Genomic DNA, 17,904 nt, shown 5'->3' with positions numbered 1-17,904 from the left:
GGTGAATGTTAGAGTGCTTTGAGTGGTCAGAAGAGTAGAAAAGCGCTATATAAATGCATTAACCAACTTTGAATAGATATTGCTGAGTCATTTTGCTGATTTAATGACTCTTATTTACTAATCTATTGCCACATAAATGTCCTCTGGCCACTGTTGAGCAAAAGTTACATTGTCTCACTGTAAGGTCTTCTCATACCTGGGTTCTAGAGCTTAATCACTGCCCACAGATGCGATTGTTCAACAGTTGAAATAGAGTTGAATGAAACGAAACAAAATGGCAATTCAGTTTGATTATTTGGTAGGACTTTTTGTCCATGTTGACTTAAAAGTTGAGATTGAAAGATCAATCAGAATCCCCATAACAGCTACTAATTCGAGCTTTTATATACTAAGGCTTATCCCATTACACCATAAACACAATATATAGGTATGTGGCCCTCTCCTGTTTCATCATGACAATGCCCTCGTGCACAAAGCCAGTTTCCTAAAGAAATGGTTTCCCAGTTTGGTCTGGAAGAACTTAACTGGTCTGAATAGAGTCTTGACCTCGACCACATCCTACACCTTTAGGATAAACTGGAACTCTGACTGAGTCAGACCTGATCACCCAGCATCAGTGTTTACCCTCGCTAATGTTCGAGTGGCTGAATGAGAGTAAACCCCTGCAAACTGGTTCAGCATCTGGTGGAAAGCATGAAACCAGAAGAGTGGAGGCTTTAGAGCAGCACATGAACATGGCTTTGACATGTTCAACATCACATTGGTTCAGTGTTCAGGTGTCCTAATACCTTTGGCCATGTGGTGTATTTGTCAGGCTAGAAAATCAAAGGCGTTACTTTCCACAAGATCCCTGAACTTGTGTGTGTGTGTATCGAGCGTGTTCTTCTGCCTCAAAGGGTTTCCCTTCTCCCACTATCAGCTCTGCTCGCTCTCCAATCTGTGATTATGATACTGAACAAACAGTTTGCATGTCTCTCACCCGTCAGAGGCCTGATTGGACGACATAAAAACATGTTCATGTACGCAGGCTACACCCAAACAGGGAAGTGCGCATGACCGTACGTTTCCCCATCCTTAAGTGGTTGAAGTAAAACTATAAAGCGGATCAGTTAGCAGATTAACACTGGAGAAGTTCTGTTAGTGAAAATACAACAAGCTGCTTTCTGCAGCCGCTTCAGAGAACATCACGTGTTGAGGCTGTTGTTCGTAGGATTACTGATATGTTACTAATAATGATAGTGTACTGTTGAGTATCTCACTGTGTCACTGTCCGTCAGTGCTTCAGTGTAGAAAGAGGCGTTGAGGAGATAAAGGCAGGAAGTGTGTGTAGAGGGGATGAGCAGACAAGGCAGTGGAGCTCAAGTGTTTTTAGAGTTCAACAGAGGAAGAGAGGGCCCAACCTGGACCTGCTGTATAGACACTCACTGGACCCAGGACTTTCAGGGGCCATGACCATCGGAGATCGTCGCTTGGTCTGATGGCAGCTATCTGATGTGTTCCATTATGAATGTTTCCTTGCTGCTGCTGCCTGGCTTCCAGCTGCTCCTGATTTTTAGTGTAGGAGCCAAGATACAAAAAGCAGTGGTTTCACCGGAGGACCATGGCACTCGCCTCCGAGGCCTCTGGAAGCTGCACATGAGGGACATCCTGCTTAAAGGAAAAGGTAAGCCAACACTCAGAAAACGCTTTTGCTTTGCCCCCAAAATGGAAACTAGAGGTTCTTTTGGACGACTGTGGTTGCAGGGAGGAGAACAGGGTCGTCCTTCAATCAGAAGGTCGGTGGTTCGATCCCCAGCTCTGCTTGTCGCATATCAATGTGTCCTTAGGCAAGACACTTAACCCCAAAAATTGCTCCCGTAGCTGTGCCTACGGTGTGTGAATAATTTGTTAGTGCTGATGAGCAGGTGGCACCTTCCATGGTAGCCAAGAGCTTTGAGTGGTCAGAAGACTAGAACAGGTACAGTCCATTTACCATTTTACCATTTGATTTAAAAGGCGCTTATCCCAAATGTTTAGTTGCTTTTCTTTGTTTCAAGTTTCAAGTTTCCAAAATGCCATGTCAGGAAAATGACAGGTTTAATTACTAACCTTCGTGGTGGCTCTATTTAGGTATGTGAGCGCCAGCTCTGCTATTGGCCTCTTTCACAGAAGATATTTAATATGTTACAATGTATTACTTACACCTGTGCTTTTCCAGCTAAAATGATTCAAAATGTGTGCTGTAAAAAAAGGTCTATTGCTTACTGAAACATTTATGTTAGCAAGTTATTCAGCATTATTATCTTTCTTTTGGCTTGTAATGTGTTTTAATCAGCGTTTATCTGCAGCTTTTAGTCCTATTTAGAACATGGGGTTGTGGTGCACCTGGGCCTCATGTGTTGCCAAAATGAGTATTACAACAGCAAACACGGAAATATTCAACAGCTAAAACAAAATGAATTTGGAGAGATAATTATGGCAAAACCTTTTTTCCCTGTTCTTAAGTCATAAACACAGGGAGAAAACTATTAAATCAGACTTAGAAAATGGATCTGCCATACCTCTTCCTCTATCACCACTCAGCAAGGACAACAAGTGAAAACAAAGACAACTACATTAAAATAAAATGCAAATTTGGAAGATAATCTCTCGATTTGACTTGACTACTGAAGCCTCCATTAGCTTGGCTGGACTTCATATTCTGTGGATTTGCACAGAACCAGGACTCCCTCCTTAAGCCGGTATGAACAAGAGGAATGATGACAATAACACGTTTAGAATTAAGATAGATAGATATTTTTAAAGAGAATGAATCAGTTGTTGTTTTTTGCTTCTTGATGAAATTATCCAGTAGACCAACTAGTTGTAAAAGTGTCATAGATTCCAAACAATCATTCATCTCTTTGTAATGCAGCTTCTAATCCTCATCCAATCAGAGAAGGGGTCAAACAGCAGCTGCTCTACTGCCGTGTTGGGATTGGCTACCATCTCCAGATTCTACCCAGCGGCTCTGTTGGAGGTGTCCACAAACCCACTGAGCATTGTGAGTACAGTCCTACTATATGACTCCTTCACCATGTGTCAAGGATTTTTTTAAACCTGCATTGTTTATGCTCTGTATATTCATTAGTTTGCAGTCTTCTTGAAGTTTTTTATTTGCGATATGGCCAATATTTTAGATCCAGTTCTTATGTGAAAATGCATCCAAGCCTACATTGCTTTACCCTGCATTTCTTCATCTCCTCGAGGTTGGCTGAACGTGTTTGCTATGAAAAATGGAGTGGTGGGAATCAGAGGAGTCAAGAGTGGCTTGTACCTCTGTATGAGTGGAGAAGGACTGGCCTATGGAACGGTATGGAGCCCACTGCACAGCTCACATCAGTAACACAGCAGAGCACTTTCTCAGATCTGGGTGAACGGTGTTACAGTAAGGATGACTTTATGATAGAGCTTCCTAACTGAACAATAAGTACAGGGTTGCATAATGGAACCAAAACACAATCGGATAAGATTAAATGTCTTCCTGACTTTTCTTTTCCAGGAGCAATTTTCTGATGACTGCCTGTTGAAGGAGAACCTGGAGGAGAATCACTACACCACCTACTCCTCTCTGTCTCACCCAGGCATCTATCTGGCTCTTTCCAACAAGGGAGAGCTCAGGAAGGGAAACAGTGTGGGCCGCCACCAGTCCTGCACCCACTTTCTACCTCGGAGGACATCGTGATCAAGGTCCACAATTTAGGCCCAATTAGGAATTCAAGCAACAGACTAGAAATTGGTCTCCAGACTGCAACATGGAAAGACTGAAACTGGTACCACATTCAAGAGACATTATTGGTGGGATTCTTTGGAGCATCTCTTGCTGTATGTAAGGACAGTGAAGTGAGCTCAAAAGCTATGTGGCACCCATCCACTCATCCTGCCACCACTCAACTTGCTCAAAAGACCTGACACAGGCTGAGGGTTACTCAACAAACAATGGCTGCTTGTGGTGCAATGCTGTGGCATATTAATGGTGTTGGCATGGACTCTACTATTGAACACTGAGAAAAAATACAATAACATGCACATGTCTAACACTAAACAGTAGCTGTTGGCACAAAAATGTTTTCAAACTATAATATATAGTATTCTTTTCTGATATTTTCAAAATTGCACACGCATGGTAGATAACTGAAACCATTCAAGCTTATTTGTTTCTGTCCTTTAAGCTGCACTGATCAATATTTTTTTATATGAGCAAATGATAGTGTAATGTTAAAGGTTATTGTCACAGTGACAAACCCACAGAGAACTATCACCAACCCTACATTCCCCTCCTTTCTGCAGAGCTTTTTAGCCTCTTAAAGCTTCTGTTTGGGGGGTTTCCAGCTAAATAACTCTGATCTCATCAGCAGCGTTTCCAATGTACAGTAGCTGCTCAGCATTAACATATTTTCCTTATTAATCATATTTATTATGTTTGTGTAGTTTTATTTATTTTTGTCTCAAACTTGCATTCTCTCTAGTGTCCACCAGGGGGCGACTCCTCTGGTTGTATAGAAGTCTATGAGAAAATGACTCTACTTCTCTCTTGATTTTACCTCAGTAAACATTGTAAACATGAGTTTATGGTCTCAATCTCTAGTTTCAAGTCTTCTTCAATACAGCATGATGTTCATTTAGTTCATTTAAATATGGTCACTAACGTTCACTTGGTGCAAAAAAACAAGATGGCGACTACCAAATCTAAGATAGCGAGGGACAAAATGAACTCATGGCTTCAAAACCGCAGTTCATAAATCAATTGGTGACGTCACTATGACTACATTCACTTCTTATATACAGGCTATGCTAGTGACCCACCGCACCAACCCGTTTTAAACTAACGCTAGCGGGGTACCCAGTGCGTCAATCTCTGATGTCAAGGTGCACCGACCAAGCGTTGACGAGTTGGGGGTGAGAATGTGTTGGCAGTGCAGTGTTAATTAAAATATCTGTTTTCATAATTATATTGTCGTCTGCTGTATCTCTAGATATACAAACTTGGGGAGGGGTGAAACAAAGAAACATTTAATTAAATGTATTTGGGTCAATGACATGACGTGCATATATGTCCGGGTCCACTATTTCCTATTTCCTTTTCCTTTTCATCAATTCATGACATATATCATTTCATTCTATAAAACCGTTCCAGTTTTGATACATTTTCAGTACAATCAAATGATGTTTTGGCACCTCAAACCCTGAACATGTCAGGCGGTGCACCGTCCTAGCAGATGAACAGACTAAGAAAACTATTTAAAAAGGGATTTAAATGATAATAAATTCAAAATAAAATACTATGGCATGCTTTTATTGTTATAATGATTCAAATAAACAACATGTTTATAAATACCAATAGTTTTAAGCTGTTGCAATAATTTAAAAACTTTTGTCCAGCAATTTGAATGTTCTCAAATGTCAGGGTGGCACAACTGTAAATATGGGACTTTTATTATGAAATTAAAGAAAAAAAAAACAGTAAACAGGATATTGCATCATCAAGAGGACCTCAACCGACCTTTATAGCAATGAAAATGTTTTTATATCTCTTTTGAATATTGATAAAAACAGCTACTTTCAACTTATAGATAGAAAACACTATGAAAAGTTAGTTCACAACTTAGACTTGTTTCACCACATTGTTCCAGACACAAAAATATGCATTCCATCCATTTTGAAGATAATTTTAAAAATGAGCTTTTTAGAAGCCGTATTTGTCAATAACCCATTTATCATGCATCATGTAAAGATTTCTTATGTTGGAAGGTCAACAGATGAGCTAGCACACTTAAATAGCCGCTAGCTAGTTTGACATTTGCCAGAATAACTAGCTCACTTAGATAACTTGGCACACAATTTAATAGACTTCTGCTGTAATAGCTTATGTTTCCTGCTCTCCTATCCTTTAATATTTCATTACAAATTGCATTGTCAGAAAGTATTGTTCTTTGTTCCCTTCCACTGGTATTTAACTCAGTCAGTTACTACTTTAGCTTGAAGCCATGTCTGGCTTCTCAGGATGTTTGAAAAACTGAAAAAAGAAAATGTTTGCTCAACTGAATACCTGCATTTCTTTCAGTATTTAGGATAGCCAATCATTTGACTTACCTGTGTATGTATTCATTACATTAGGACATAATGTAGGATGATTTCACCCCATTGAAACTCTAACTTCATGGTATGTAGCCATGCAGGGAGGTTTAGTTTTATTTGCCCAGGATTTGGGCAGTTGGACAGTGGAGCTACTGAATGGTGTCCAGGCAGTGACCAGCAGCTTCCCTCCTCCTCCGCCAGCCTCCCCATCCGACTCCCAGGACACGTAAGGGACACACGAGTATGTAACCCTACCCACAGAGTGGGAGGTGTAGGGTCATCCGATCCCCAGACCGAGTGGCAGCACTCACCTGCTCAGGTGTCTCTTTCTACCAAAGAGTAGGCACGGCAGGAGGGCAGCCATTAGGACAGAGATAAAGAGGGAAGAAAAAGGCAAAAAGAGAGGAAGAAGAACAGAAAAAGAGAGAGGGACATAGTGAGTTGAGGGGATATGGTTTTAGACAAAGCGCAGTTGAGTGGGGACAATGGCACGATGACAAAAAGCTTCGTGGAGATCAGTACGTTGGATACAACTTGATTAACAGAACTCAACTAGCCTTTTTCCTGAGGATTCCTTATTTTATTTATTATTTATCCATTTTCTCTTTCCTCTATCAATGTCATCTCCACTTATCCCACGGGTTCTCATCTCTTGTTTTGCAGATGCTGCTGCCAACACTGCTCTTCCTAACACATCAACTCCCACAATAGTAAGTGGACAACAATGTGAAAGAAATTAGTGCTAGACAGTTGATAGACATAACATTCTTTGTTTTATAGCCTTGTGAATTGATTGGATATTTGAGGGTTTTGGATAGTTGGTTTCTCCTTGAGAAAATTCTGATGTTTATTTTCCATTATTTTCTTTCATTTCATAGGCTGAATTATTAATTGATTAATGTTCGTGAGGTTAATCAATAATGAGAGTAGTAATAAGTTACAGCCCTAAATGAAACGATGCTAGATGGATAAATCAAAGCACACAGTGGAAGATGGGAATGTGGTTACTAACAGTGACCATAGTTTTCTACCATGTAACAGCCCTGTATGGTTTATGCATTGTTTTCTGTGCTCTTGTTTTTGCTGTGAAGGCCCATTACAGCAGGTGGACACAATAGAACACATATGTATTAACAACATATAAAAAACACTGACATATTACATTGCACATTGCTAAGACTGACGACAATAGAGTGCTGCAGGGAGGACGTAATCTCAATAAGCTACCTGAAAGCAACCGCCTTTTTGAGACACGTAACGCTTCTAAATTCTCCAGAGGTGTATTTACTGACCTATTTTATATCGCAGAACAAAACTTTAAAATCTCTTTAACTTGCTTTAACCACAGACCTTATTTCAGGCATCTAATCAAAACACATAAATAAAACTCATTCACTTTTAGCCAAGGGAACCGGAAGTGCAAAAGTGCTGACTCATTTCTAGGTTTTAGGGCTTATTCCTGCAGTACTCTGTTTGAAGGGAGCTTATGTGTAGTTGTTTTATGTTTCTTTGTGGTAATTTTGAGTCTCATCCAAGTTGGTCCTTGTCTCTTTGAGTGGAATTTTGTAGGTGAGAGCCAGGGGAGCCCCTGACACTTGGGCCCCTGGGTGTGTGTGTGTTTGTGTTCCTATCTTAAGCGATCACATTTCAGAGTAAAGACTAGTTCATTGGGGACGGCTCAAACCTTGTTCCCATTTGTGAAAAAGAAGATTTTTGGGTCAGTGGTTAAGGTCAGGGTTATTGTTAGACAAAAAGTGGTTATAAATGAATGTAAAGTAAAGTAAACGTGTGTGTGTGTGTGTGTGTGTGTGTGTGTGTGTGTGTGTGTGTGTGTGTGTGTGTGTGTGTGTGTGTGTGTGTGTGTGTATCTGGGAGAGAGAAAATGAGAGAAGGAAGGAGAGGAAAGAAGAAGTAGAGAAGGCTAGGAGAACAGGTAGATAAGCTCGACAAGGTTCTTACCATAGGCCACATGGAAGTGGCAGGGATACCGGTGTCTCTGCTATCACAGTGCTCTGTAGATGCCTTTTATTAAATGAATCTGTCATATGGACCATTTCCCTCTCTTTTGCTGCCATCTAGGAACTTAAGACAGAGACACCCCAACAACCGGACCACTCCAGGATAGAGGTGGTTTCGGTGACGGAGGAAGACCTCCCCACTGTTGAGACCCCCAAAACACTGAACGTCAGCCCCCCAGGCAGCTTTGCCCAATCGGAGAACCATTCCACCAAACCTGAAGAGCCCCGACCTCCAGCTGCACCTAGCCCCACCATGCCAATCACCAAGGTGCAGCCATTTATCAACGGTGAGACCCTGTGATGTTTGTGAGTTAATGGTACAGCATGAAACAATGGATATAGAGATAACCGCATACAGATAGAGTTACAGTGGGATCTGCTTGAAATATGAGATGATGTAAGGGACCCACTGTTTTTAACGAGGTTAATAGTGCTACGTCTGTACCAGATTGAGTTATATGTTCTCGGCTTTAGCTCTTGGTTCCTTGGAGAAAAGTAGTTTCCTTATCTTAAATACAACTCTGTGTTTTAGTTCAGCTTTTATGACTATCTGATCACGAATGAAGAGGTTTACAGGTAGTTTAGCTGTGTTTAGACACTAAACTGAAAAATATGTTGGAAGGTCAACACAGCAGTTTCTGTACAAATCCTGAAAAGAACCTCTCCCGAAGGGCCAAAGGCTGGCGAACAGACACATGCAGTAAGTGAGGCTGGGCAAAGTATGAATTTAAAATATGATGTTATAACATAGATGTTTTAGGTTGCATTTACACCACACATATTTACAGCTCTAGAATCATGTTGGTAAGGACAATATCAACTCTGTTTGTACCAAATAACTGCATGAGAGCATTTTGTCCTCTTCTCAGTAGAGTGTGTTTTAAATCATTAAAGGTGTTATTCTCTATTTTGTATGTCAGAAAATAGAAAACCCAAACCATGAATGTATCCACTAACAAGTATTGTGTGTAAATCCAAAACCTGATATATCTTGTTCCAAAAAACATTTTAAACTTGTGTTTGTTCGCTCGTGTTCCTTCATTACCATGAACACCCCCCACACACCCCTGCTGCCTGAAATACTCAGCACCAAATGTGGATTAATCCGCCACTGAAAATAGTCCCCAACTAATCTACGGTACTATTTCCTCCTGTTTGAGTGACGTTAAATGTTAAAAACTACAGTAACCAGCTGGAAAGTACTTAGACATTTTAGAAAATGAAGTTGTCTCTAAAGAGTTCCGTCTTTAGTGGGATGAGTGCCATTCCAACTGTAGGAAACAAATATAAAGATAAAAAATGTTTTTTTTCCACTCTGTTTTTGATTGAGGCTAACAGAGTATTGGTGTGGTGATGCCCATTTTTGCATGGCTTAAATTGTGATGAGAGCAAATTTCATAGATTTTGTTTATGAATTATAGAACACATCATAAAAAGCTTTTCTCTGAGGTTGTCTTAGCTCTTCTTGATGTTTGAGCTGTGGCAGCTCATATTGTATCATATCCAAACAGTGTATACGGTCATAGAGGATTTTGTCTCAATAGAGGATGACTTGGAGAAAAGCTGGAGGAGCAGACTGTTGGCCCACCGCTTGGAGCTGCTAATCGCTTCGTGCCTCATCGTGGTGTTTACTCTCGCTCTTGGCATTGGCCTTGGAGGTAAGGAGCTCAATGCTGTGTAAACTTTGTCCATTTGGCTTTAATGGAGCCACTGTGACATGGACTGCCTTTGCTCCATCAATATTTAATGCGGCCTTTAATTCACATACAATTTAGGTCCCTCCCACAGAGTGCAGTCACTGACACATTGTCCCACTTCCAGCTTTAATTTGATTGTCAGATATGTCATGTGAACAGAAATAGCCCTAATATGAAGAAAGTCATCATGTGGTATTAAATGCCATGGTCTTGGGTATTTGTTGAGTCAGTTTCCTTTTTTATTACATAGTTCACTTTTATGTGTCATGTTTGGGTTTTTTTCGTCATTTTTCTGCCTTGTCTGCCCTGATTAGTTTCACCTGTCCCTCATTAGTCCTGCATTCACCTTACCACCTTGTAGGTGACTATCAGCAACTTAAAATGAGTCACAGAGAGGCTAAGTAGGGGAGACTGACCTGCGGACGCGCTGGCACTACATGATTCACGCCGATCTAGTGGCTGAGTTTTGTGAGTTTATTTTCTGGACAACATACAAACTTTGGGGCTGGATAACAGTCATAAGTGTTCAAACAAACTCGCTTTCTCCTTGTTGTGCAAAAGTGATCAGCAGCGTCAAACACTGACAATAGTAGTGTGACACTTTGTTGAGTTAAGTTTTCCTGAACCCTCTATTGTTTCTTTTAGACACGCCCCCACGTTTAGGGACAGGCTCGTGGTTTCATATCTTCCAGCAGATTAAAAAGGTTGAACCCGTTTGACACTTTAGAATGTATGCATATCCCTCACTCTGATAATGTTGTGCAAACTAAATACTTTACTGATGTCAACAAAGACAGAACTTATAAACACAGTGATTTCATTAACTGCAACACTAGTTTTCGTCATATACCGCCTGTCTTGTTCATGCGAGCAGGACTTTTTCTCCACTGGCCGTACAAAAAGAAGCCCGAGGGATCACCTTGCAGAGCATAAACATGCCATTAGAGCTAGGTAATCTGATTACCCGAAGGTTGGACACATTAGTGACCGTCACAATAATAATGATTCCTTATTGCACACAGAGGGGATTAAACATATTAAACCTTTGGTCAAGGGGGTAAAAGGATCCAAAAACAATCAGAGGAAAGCTTTTTGGATCTATCGTCTGGATTCGTTACAGCGTCCTTAATCAGGATACATCACATGTATACTATCATTTTATTTTTAGCTTCTCTGTTTTTCTTGCAGCCTATGTTGAAGATCTATAGGTGCTTCTCTACTAACATCTTTTCTGGGCTATCTCTTCTCAGTATATTAAGTGTTTTCATTCTTTTCAATTTGTTTGACTTGATGTGTCATCCTGGTCATGTGATTGCCTACTACTAGCTGTTTGTACTGTATAGGTGTGACCGCACCCATCTTGTTCGTTAAATGCCCTGACGAAGACCTACAACGATAAGTTAGAAACAGTCTGGAGACTGTTCTTATGGAAGAGGAGGGGCAGTAGTTAGAGAAGGGGCAGTAAGCTGTCTGATCCCCAGAGAGGCTGAGGCTGCCACTGCCTGGCTGAGGCCGTGCAGCTCAGGGACTGAAAAGAGGACCGGTGTGGTGGGGGAGGAGGTGGTGTGGTGAGGTTAGGTGAGGGCGAGAGCAGGAGAGACGAGAGGAAGATTGGTATTTGGTCCAGCAGGTGAGATAGGAGAAGAGGGAGACAAAGAGTTAGAGAGAGGGCTACACACTTGTCAGGCTATCAGTCTATTGGTCACTTTTTGCTGTGTTTCTTTGTAAACTTTTCAGCGTTCTTCCACCCTCTGTTGAGTCCAGAACCTCTCTCTGAACTATGGAAGGCCGCACGTCTCCCGCTGCTGCGTCTTTCGTCAGCAAAGCCGTGCCAAAAAAAAAGAATCAGCTGGTTCCAGTTATAATCAAAACTATTTAATAATTAACAGAAGCCAAAAACAGTTACAAACTGAATTACACTATCGATAGTAATATGTTCCATAGAGCAGAGGCCTAATGTATTCCTCCCAACAGTCCAGCCTAGCTAGTTATCTGTAAAAAGGTCATCACAGGTCTGAAAAATCTCCTCAGGAACAGTGTCTTATTGTGTGAAAATGTTCCGTATCAGCTCAGTGATTGGCTGAAATCCAATAAGCTCCTCCTTGGCTTCATGACTCATTCTTCTGGACCGGCCTCCTCCTTCCTTAAAGCAGCATACACCAATATCCTCGCTTAGCCATCCTGCACTCATTCAAAATCCCTAACACTTCTTCATGGTTCAAAACATTCAGTGACTATTCTTACAGTGTTCAATACATACAGTGACTATACTTTTTAGTTTAATACATTCAAAGATTATGCTTTAACACTTGTTCAAGTAGATATACTGTAACATAATATCCACCACTAGGGGTGCTATTAAACATACTAAGAATGCTTTTAATACTTAAATTCCTAACACCTCTCGTGTCACTTCTGGTTCCAAAAAAAAAGCAAGACGGTGAACGCAAAAATGCCCAACTCAAGGCTTCAAAACCGTAGTTCACAAACCAATGGGTGACGTCATAAATTGACACAACCGGGAGAGCATTCACCTTATTACACTCCAAACAACTCTCAACTTCTCCAAAGAGAATACTAAAGACATATCATTTAAAAGTGAATACTGCCGCTTCTCCAGCTCCCGCATCAATTGCCGCCATGTGGGTTCAAATATAATTTTCATCGGCACACAATGCATCTCGGGATACGGTGGGCCGCGAAGGATCCATCAGATGTGTCCTCCGAATCTGGGACCAGAAGGCCGCATTCGTCGGCTGCATTTGAAGGAATCTTCAACAAACATGCAAATTGGGACAGCCTAGTCGCAGCGCTGTGACGTAACCGGTCTACGAATGCAGCCTCCGAAGGATGCAGCCCCTGAATTGAGACACAGCTATCGAGTGTTAAAAAAAACCTCTTACTACTACTACTACAAAGTTCTGCTAGCTAGTTTCACAACAGTCACGCTAGTCCACTGACCAATCATGCCGCACGTTAATGACATTGTGCTTGTAGGCCAGCTAGAAGGTCTGGCACGTCAAAGAATACACCCAACATGTGAAACAAAAAATCTGATTGGTTGAAGACTGACAGTCAACAATATCGTCCCCATTTATCATTTTAAAAATGAAAACTTTGTGTTAGCTACATTGCAGCTGGGGAGCCTACTGTGCGGCTGGAAGCATGTGATTGGCTGAGAGGTGAGGGGCTGAGCACAATTGACGATAATAATTATTATAGTAGAGTAAAAACCATCTCACTGCCCTAATACTTTCTGAATGCATTGGCTATCTGTATTACTGGAGGTGTGGGGCCAGTTCCCTCACCAGTGTTGGGAAGTCACTGGTGTCAAATGGTGCTTGGTCACTGGGCTCACACAGCTGGAGGATGGTTATCTGAACAAACTACGCTGAAATCAAATGGGTTGGCTTTACCTGCTGAATACATGACAAAGGTTAGAAATGATGTAGAAGTATAGAATGGCTTTGGTTTAGATAATTGATGTTTATTATCTTATGTGGCTTTTAAATAGTAGCATGTACCTGTTGTTTATTCAAGTAAATTGACCTAAAACTATATGAAATTTAAAAACAATGAAGGAGAAGTGTTTTTGATTGAAGATAGTCAAAAGAAAGTCCAAAATGAATTAATGTTTATTTTCTTTTAATTTAAGACAGGACGGTGGGTCACAGTGTAATTAATGATACTACTACTAGATAGTGCCAGAGTAAAATACTGTACGAAGTGTAGACAGTGTAGGGTTATATATGGCTATTTTTTTAAAGACATGTTTTCAACATTTCTGCTGATAGATAGCGACTGGAAGAGCAGGGGAGAGAGAGGGGGGTGGGTGGGGGGATGACATGCTAGAATTGAACCCTGGCTGCTGCGGACAAGATACGAGCCTACGGAAAGAAATTTGGGGTTTAGGCTCTTACCCAAGGACTAGCAGAGCCACAGATGTGCTTGTATAGCCAGAGCTGCTAGCATGGCTGGAGACTCTTAAGGCATTGTTGTGTGGGCTCCTTGGTCCAAACCAAGACAGCACACTTTAGTACTCCTTTCAACCTTGACGTCGGCAACACAGATCAGATCCACTCTTTACCTTTCACAATAAAAGCTCTTCACTTACATACCGTGTAATTGTTTACCGGAGGGAACTCAAATTCACTAAAAGGAAATTCGATAGTCTGGTTTAGTAGTTTAGGCTATACTACAATTAACCTCAGACAGACTGCCAGACACTGCTCTGGGTCAATATAATCCCGGTAGTCTGCGTGAAAATATTCAAACCTCTGCTGTTGCAAATTCGCTGCCAGTATGAATAGTTTTTGATGCAAATAATTCACAGTTGATGCTCTAGTATTATCTTGTCTATTGTAACCCGTTTGTTACAATTTGCCAGTCCACCTTCACTGTAATCAGTTTAGAAGGTTACAAGGTTTTTACCAGTTTACGACTGGGTTGCACAATGGATGGACAATAAATGGCCACTTCACTTTTTTCTTATCTCTTCCTACTTTGTGACATCCTTCCATACACCATTATTAATCAGTTACACAGTTCTATCGAAGAAGCAGTCATTGGAAACAGTTTTAAAAGGGCAAGCACTTTCAAGACACACTTGTTAGGTGCTTGGATGAACCATCTGTCAATCAAACTCTTGCCGAAGCCAATGTTTTTAATCGAGATAAGCCTTCAGTGTCGTTCTTTGCACTTCTTTTAATGAAGAAATACTCTCCAGTTGTGATAGAACTGATGCCATTGCGGTGTCTACTCTAACCTCTTTAGGTGCCGACGCCTCTCTGTGTCGTCACATACACCTAAGCCACGCCTGTAGCTGCCATTAGTCCTCACTGGTCTCTGGTCCATGTTCTGGCTTACCTGACAAACGCATTACTTGAAGCCTGACAAGATGGATTTTCATGCGATATGTGATCCTGTGATTCTCACGGGATTTCGTGACATCGTGACAATCCAGCTGCCGTGCAGGGTAAATTTATCAGTGCCCATCAATGAAACATACAAAAATACACATAAAGTCCTTTGTGGTCTTTAAGGTGCATGATAAGAGATTGGGAGCATTTCAATTGCCTCTCAACATGGCGACACCTGAGTCGGCGGCTCCTAAGCTAACGGTGCAAACTACAGCAAACATGTTGACAGTGCTAACAGTGTTTCCTGAGGGTGAACTTGAGGGTAGTGCTACACTCCACAGATGCTGGCGGTCAGAACAGCCTTTCTCAGCTGTAACCATTGTATGAGAGCAGTGCAGAATGCAGCTGGCCGAAGCCATCACTGGAGAGCACAGCGTATCAAATACTCTAGGGAGGGGGAGGTGAAGCTGATCAGGGCGGGGAAAGGTAACTACCCTGACGGGAAACACACAATGGCAGTAAGTGAAGTTAGCTGAAATGAGAGGGAGAGGTGAGTGAAAAAATTAAACAGGAAACCCAAAAATGACATGAATGTAAAAACAAGGAAAACATAATTTAGGGAACTTGACGATATGTTACAGAGCAGCTGCCTTGAGCTAAACAGTGGGACACGACCACATGCACTAAAAGCACCGGCCCAGCTGTGTCAACAAAGCAAGGAGAAGCTCAGATAATCACACACAGATGGAGAGTGACTTCATTCTCTGCTCAAGTAGATATTACTCAACCACGTCTTTACTATTAGTTGTTGGTTGCTATATGTAACGGGACGGTACGGAGGACACACAAATTAGTGGCAGCGCAGCAATCACAGGCAGTGTCAGTTCTGCAGGTTTTTTAATTAAACAAACTTCAACAAACACAAAACAACAGAAAAAATAGCTCAGTCCAGAGCTCTATCAATTAACTACACAAACTAAACTATATCAGCCGGGCCGCTAGCTGACTTACCGGGATTAATCTTCTTCATCAAGAGGGAAAGACACTCTTCTCCCTTCGTCGTCTGTTTTCTGCTCTGTTCCCCCCCCCCCCCACCCTCCTTGCCTTTTGTTTACCTCCCTGATGAGGAGATCAGGATCAGGTATGTCTCTTCCCACACCCGATCTCAATGCTCTCCTGAAGGAGTTGGTGGAGCCTTCTGGCTGGAATGTAGATTTCAGCCACTACCCTGCCCCTCAGGCCAGAGTAATGCTCGAATGTCATCCATTGCTTCTTAAACAGAACTTCTGTATATCGGGAAACACCATCAGTAATTTATCATTAAATTTGGGTTTGATCAGACTCTTTGTCTATGTGTGTGTGTCTGTGTGTGTGTGTGTGTGTGTGTGTGTGTGTGTGTGTGTGTGTGTGTGTGTGTGTGTGTGTGTGTGTGTGTGTATCTACAGTGGGTCTGAGCTGTGTGGGGAAGTTTCGTTGTGGCTCATCCTCTAAATGCATCAGGCCCTCGGCTCAGTGTGATGGAGAGGTGGACTGTGACAATGGAGAGGACGAGCTCGGCTGTGGTGAGACACACACATGAACACACGTACATAGTAAGATCAGTCAGTCATTGAGTCAGCTAAATATACATATATATACAGTATATACCTCAAAAACATAAAAAGTAATCTAAAATAGCATCTTTAACTAGTGACATAATGCAAATAACAAATAATGTCAGCAGCAAACGTATCAGTATCAAGTCTCAGTATCAAGTATATAAGTATATCAGTATATAAATGCAGTATCAAGCAGCATTTTAATAATGTGTTCCACCATCATCCTACTACTGGAAAAAATGATAATAGCACCTATTAACACAATATCACAATATTGGTCTGATATTATAAATCAAATATCAGCTGATCAATGTTGTACAGCTCTAATAAGATAAATAATAACTTTTTATTGATATAGTATTTACAAAGTATTTATGTGATGATTGATTTTTTGATATGATTTCATATTTTGCATATTTAGCTTTTTATTTTATTTTTCAGCTATATTACAATACACAGTACAAAATACAAAAATGCAACAAATGCAAAATACTAAGATAAAAAAGTCCTGCTCAAAACAGTGTAACCATGAGAGCTACAGGTGAAACTAAATAACACATATGTATAAAATATACTACAAACAAAAAGTTAGTAATAACACAAAAAAATACATTTGAATACTGACAGCTGAAATTAAATGCAAAGCATTGCTGAAAATACAAAAGTTTTTAAAGTGCAAATGTGTTGAAATGTAATTACATTTTATGTGTATAGCTCAATATCACAAAAAAAAAATGTGCCCATGGGGGCTTTACAATCTTTACAACAAACAACATCTTCTGTCCCAGGACCCTCACATCGGAAAAGGAAATACTATTCTAGAAAAAACTTCAGGGAGAGCAACAGAGGATGGATCGCTCTATCAGGATGAACAGAAGTGCTATAGATGTACAGATGTATAGTGTACAGAATGAACAACATAACAGAGTTACAAAATAGCCCATCCATATGATAGAAATGATACATATAGTGAGAGTAGTAATAGCAGTAGTATACCTAATCATAACAGAATAATAATCATAGAAACATTTATAATCACAGCAGGAGTGGATATAATAGAATGATAACAAAAACCGTAATAGTAGCAGTTATAGTAATGGAAATATGACTAATAATGATAGCAATGGGTGTCAGGCAGGACCACTGCAGCAGCCACAACCACGGTCCAGGTGTAATGGAAACCTGCAAGGCAAGAAAATACAAGACTTCGGGGAAAAAGCCAAGTTAGTAACAATTAATGAGACATGAATTCATACAGAAGGAGAGAGAGAAGAGGAGAGAGGAGCTCAGTGTATCCTTGGAAGTCCCCCAGCAGTCTAGGCCTATAGCAGCTTATCTAGGGGCTGGTCCAAGGCAAACCTGAGCCAGCCCTAGCTATAAACCTGAGCCAGCCCTAACTATAAACCTGAGCCAGCCCTAACTATAAACCTAAGCCAGCCCTAACTATAAACCTGAGCCAGCCCTAACTATAAACCTGAGCCAGCCCCAACTATGAACCTGATTCAGCCCTAACTATAAACCTGAGCCAGCCCTAACTATAAACCTGAGCCAGCCCTAACTATAAACCTGAGCCAGCCCTAACTATAAACCTGAGCCAGCCCCAACTATGAACCTGATTCAGCCCTAACTATAAACC

The 17,904-nt window shown here is 41.0% G+C and overlaps 2 protein-coding genes across 2 annotated transcripts in view; both read left to right on the top strand.

The window, feature by feature from the left end:
* Positions 1–1,503: 1,503 nt before the first annotated feature.
* Positions 1,504–3,703, top strand: LOC306704359 (fibroblast growth factor 4A-like; the record flags this gene model as incomplete). The annotated part of the gene is made up of 4 exons (XM_079170668.1): positions 1,504–1,663; positions 2,894–3,022; positions 3,228–3,331; positions 3,521–3,703. 4 exons carry the CDS (start codon positions 1,504–1,506, stop codon positions 3,701–3,703), a joined length of 576 nt encoding a protein of 191 aa, XP_079026794.1.
* Positions 3,704–6,589: 2,886 nt separating this feature from the next.
* The window catches only part of tmprss3a (transmembrane serine protease 3a), a gene marked incomplete at both ends in the record, with an annotated part of 40,705 nt that continues 29,390 nt past the window's right edge, over positions 6,590–17,904 (top strand). Inside the window, 5 exons of the mRNA XM_079170207.1 lie at positions 6,590–6,614; positions 6,760–6,806; positions 8,176–8,401; positions 9,659–9,772; positions 16,116–16,232. Coding sequence (XP_079026333.1) covers positions 6,590–6,614; positions 6,760–6,806; positions 8,176–8,401; positions 9,659–9,772; positions 16,116–16,232 — 529 coding nt within the window. The remainder of the gene's footprint in view (positions 6,615–6,759; positions 6,807–8,175; positions 8,402–9,658; positions 9,773–16,115; positions 16,233–17,904) is intronic.

This window comes from Pholis gunnellus, assembly GCF_910591455.1.
Source record: "Pholis gunnellus genome assembly, chromosome: 12".
NCBI lineage: Eukaryota > Metazoa > Chordata > Actinopteri > Perciformes > Pholidae > Pholis > Pholis gunnellus.
Note: the sequence above shows the minus strand (reverse complement) of the source record. Positions and strands in the feature narration are given on the sequence as shown.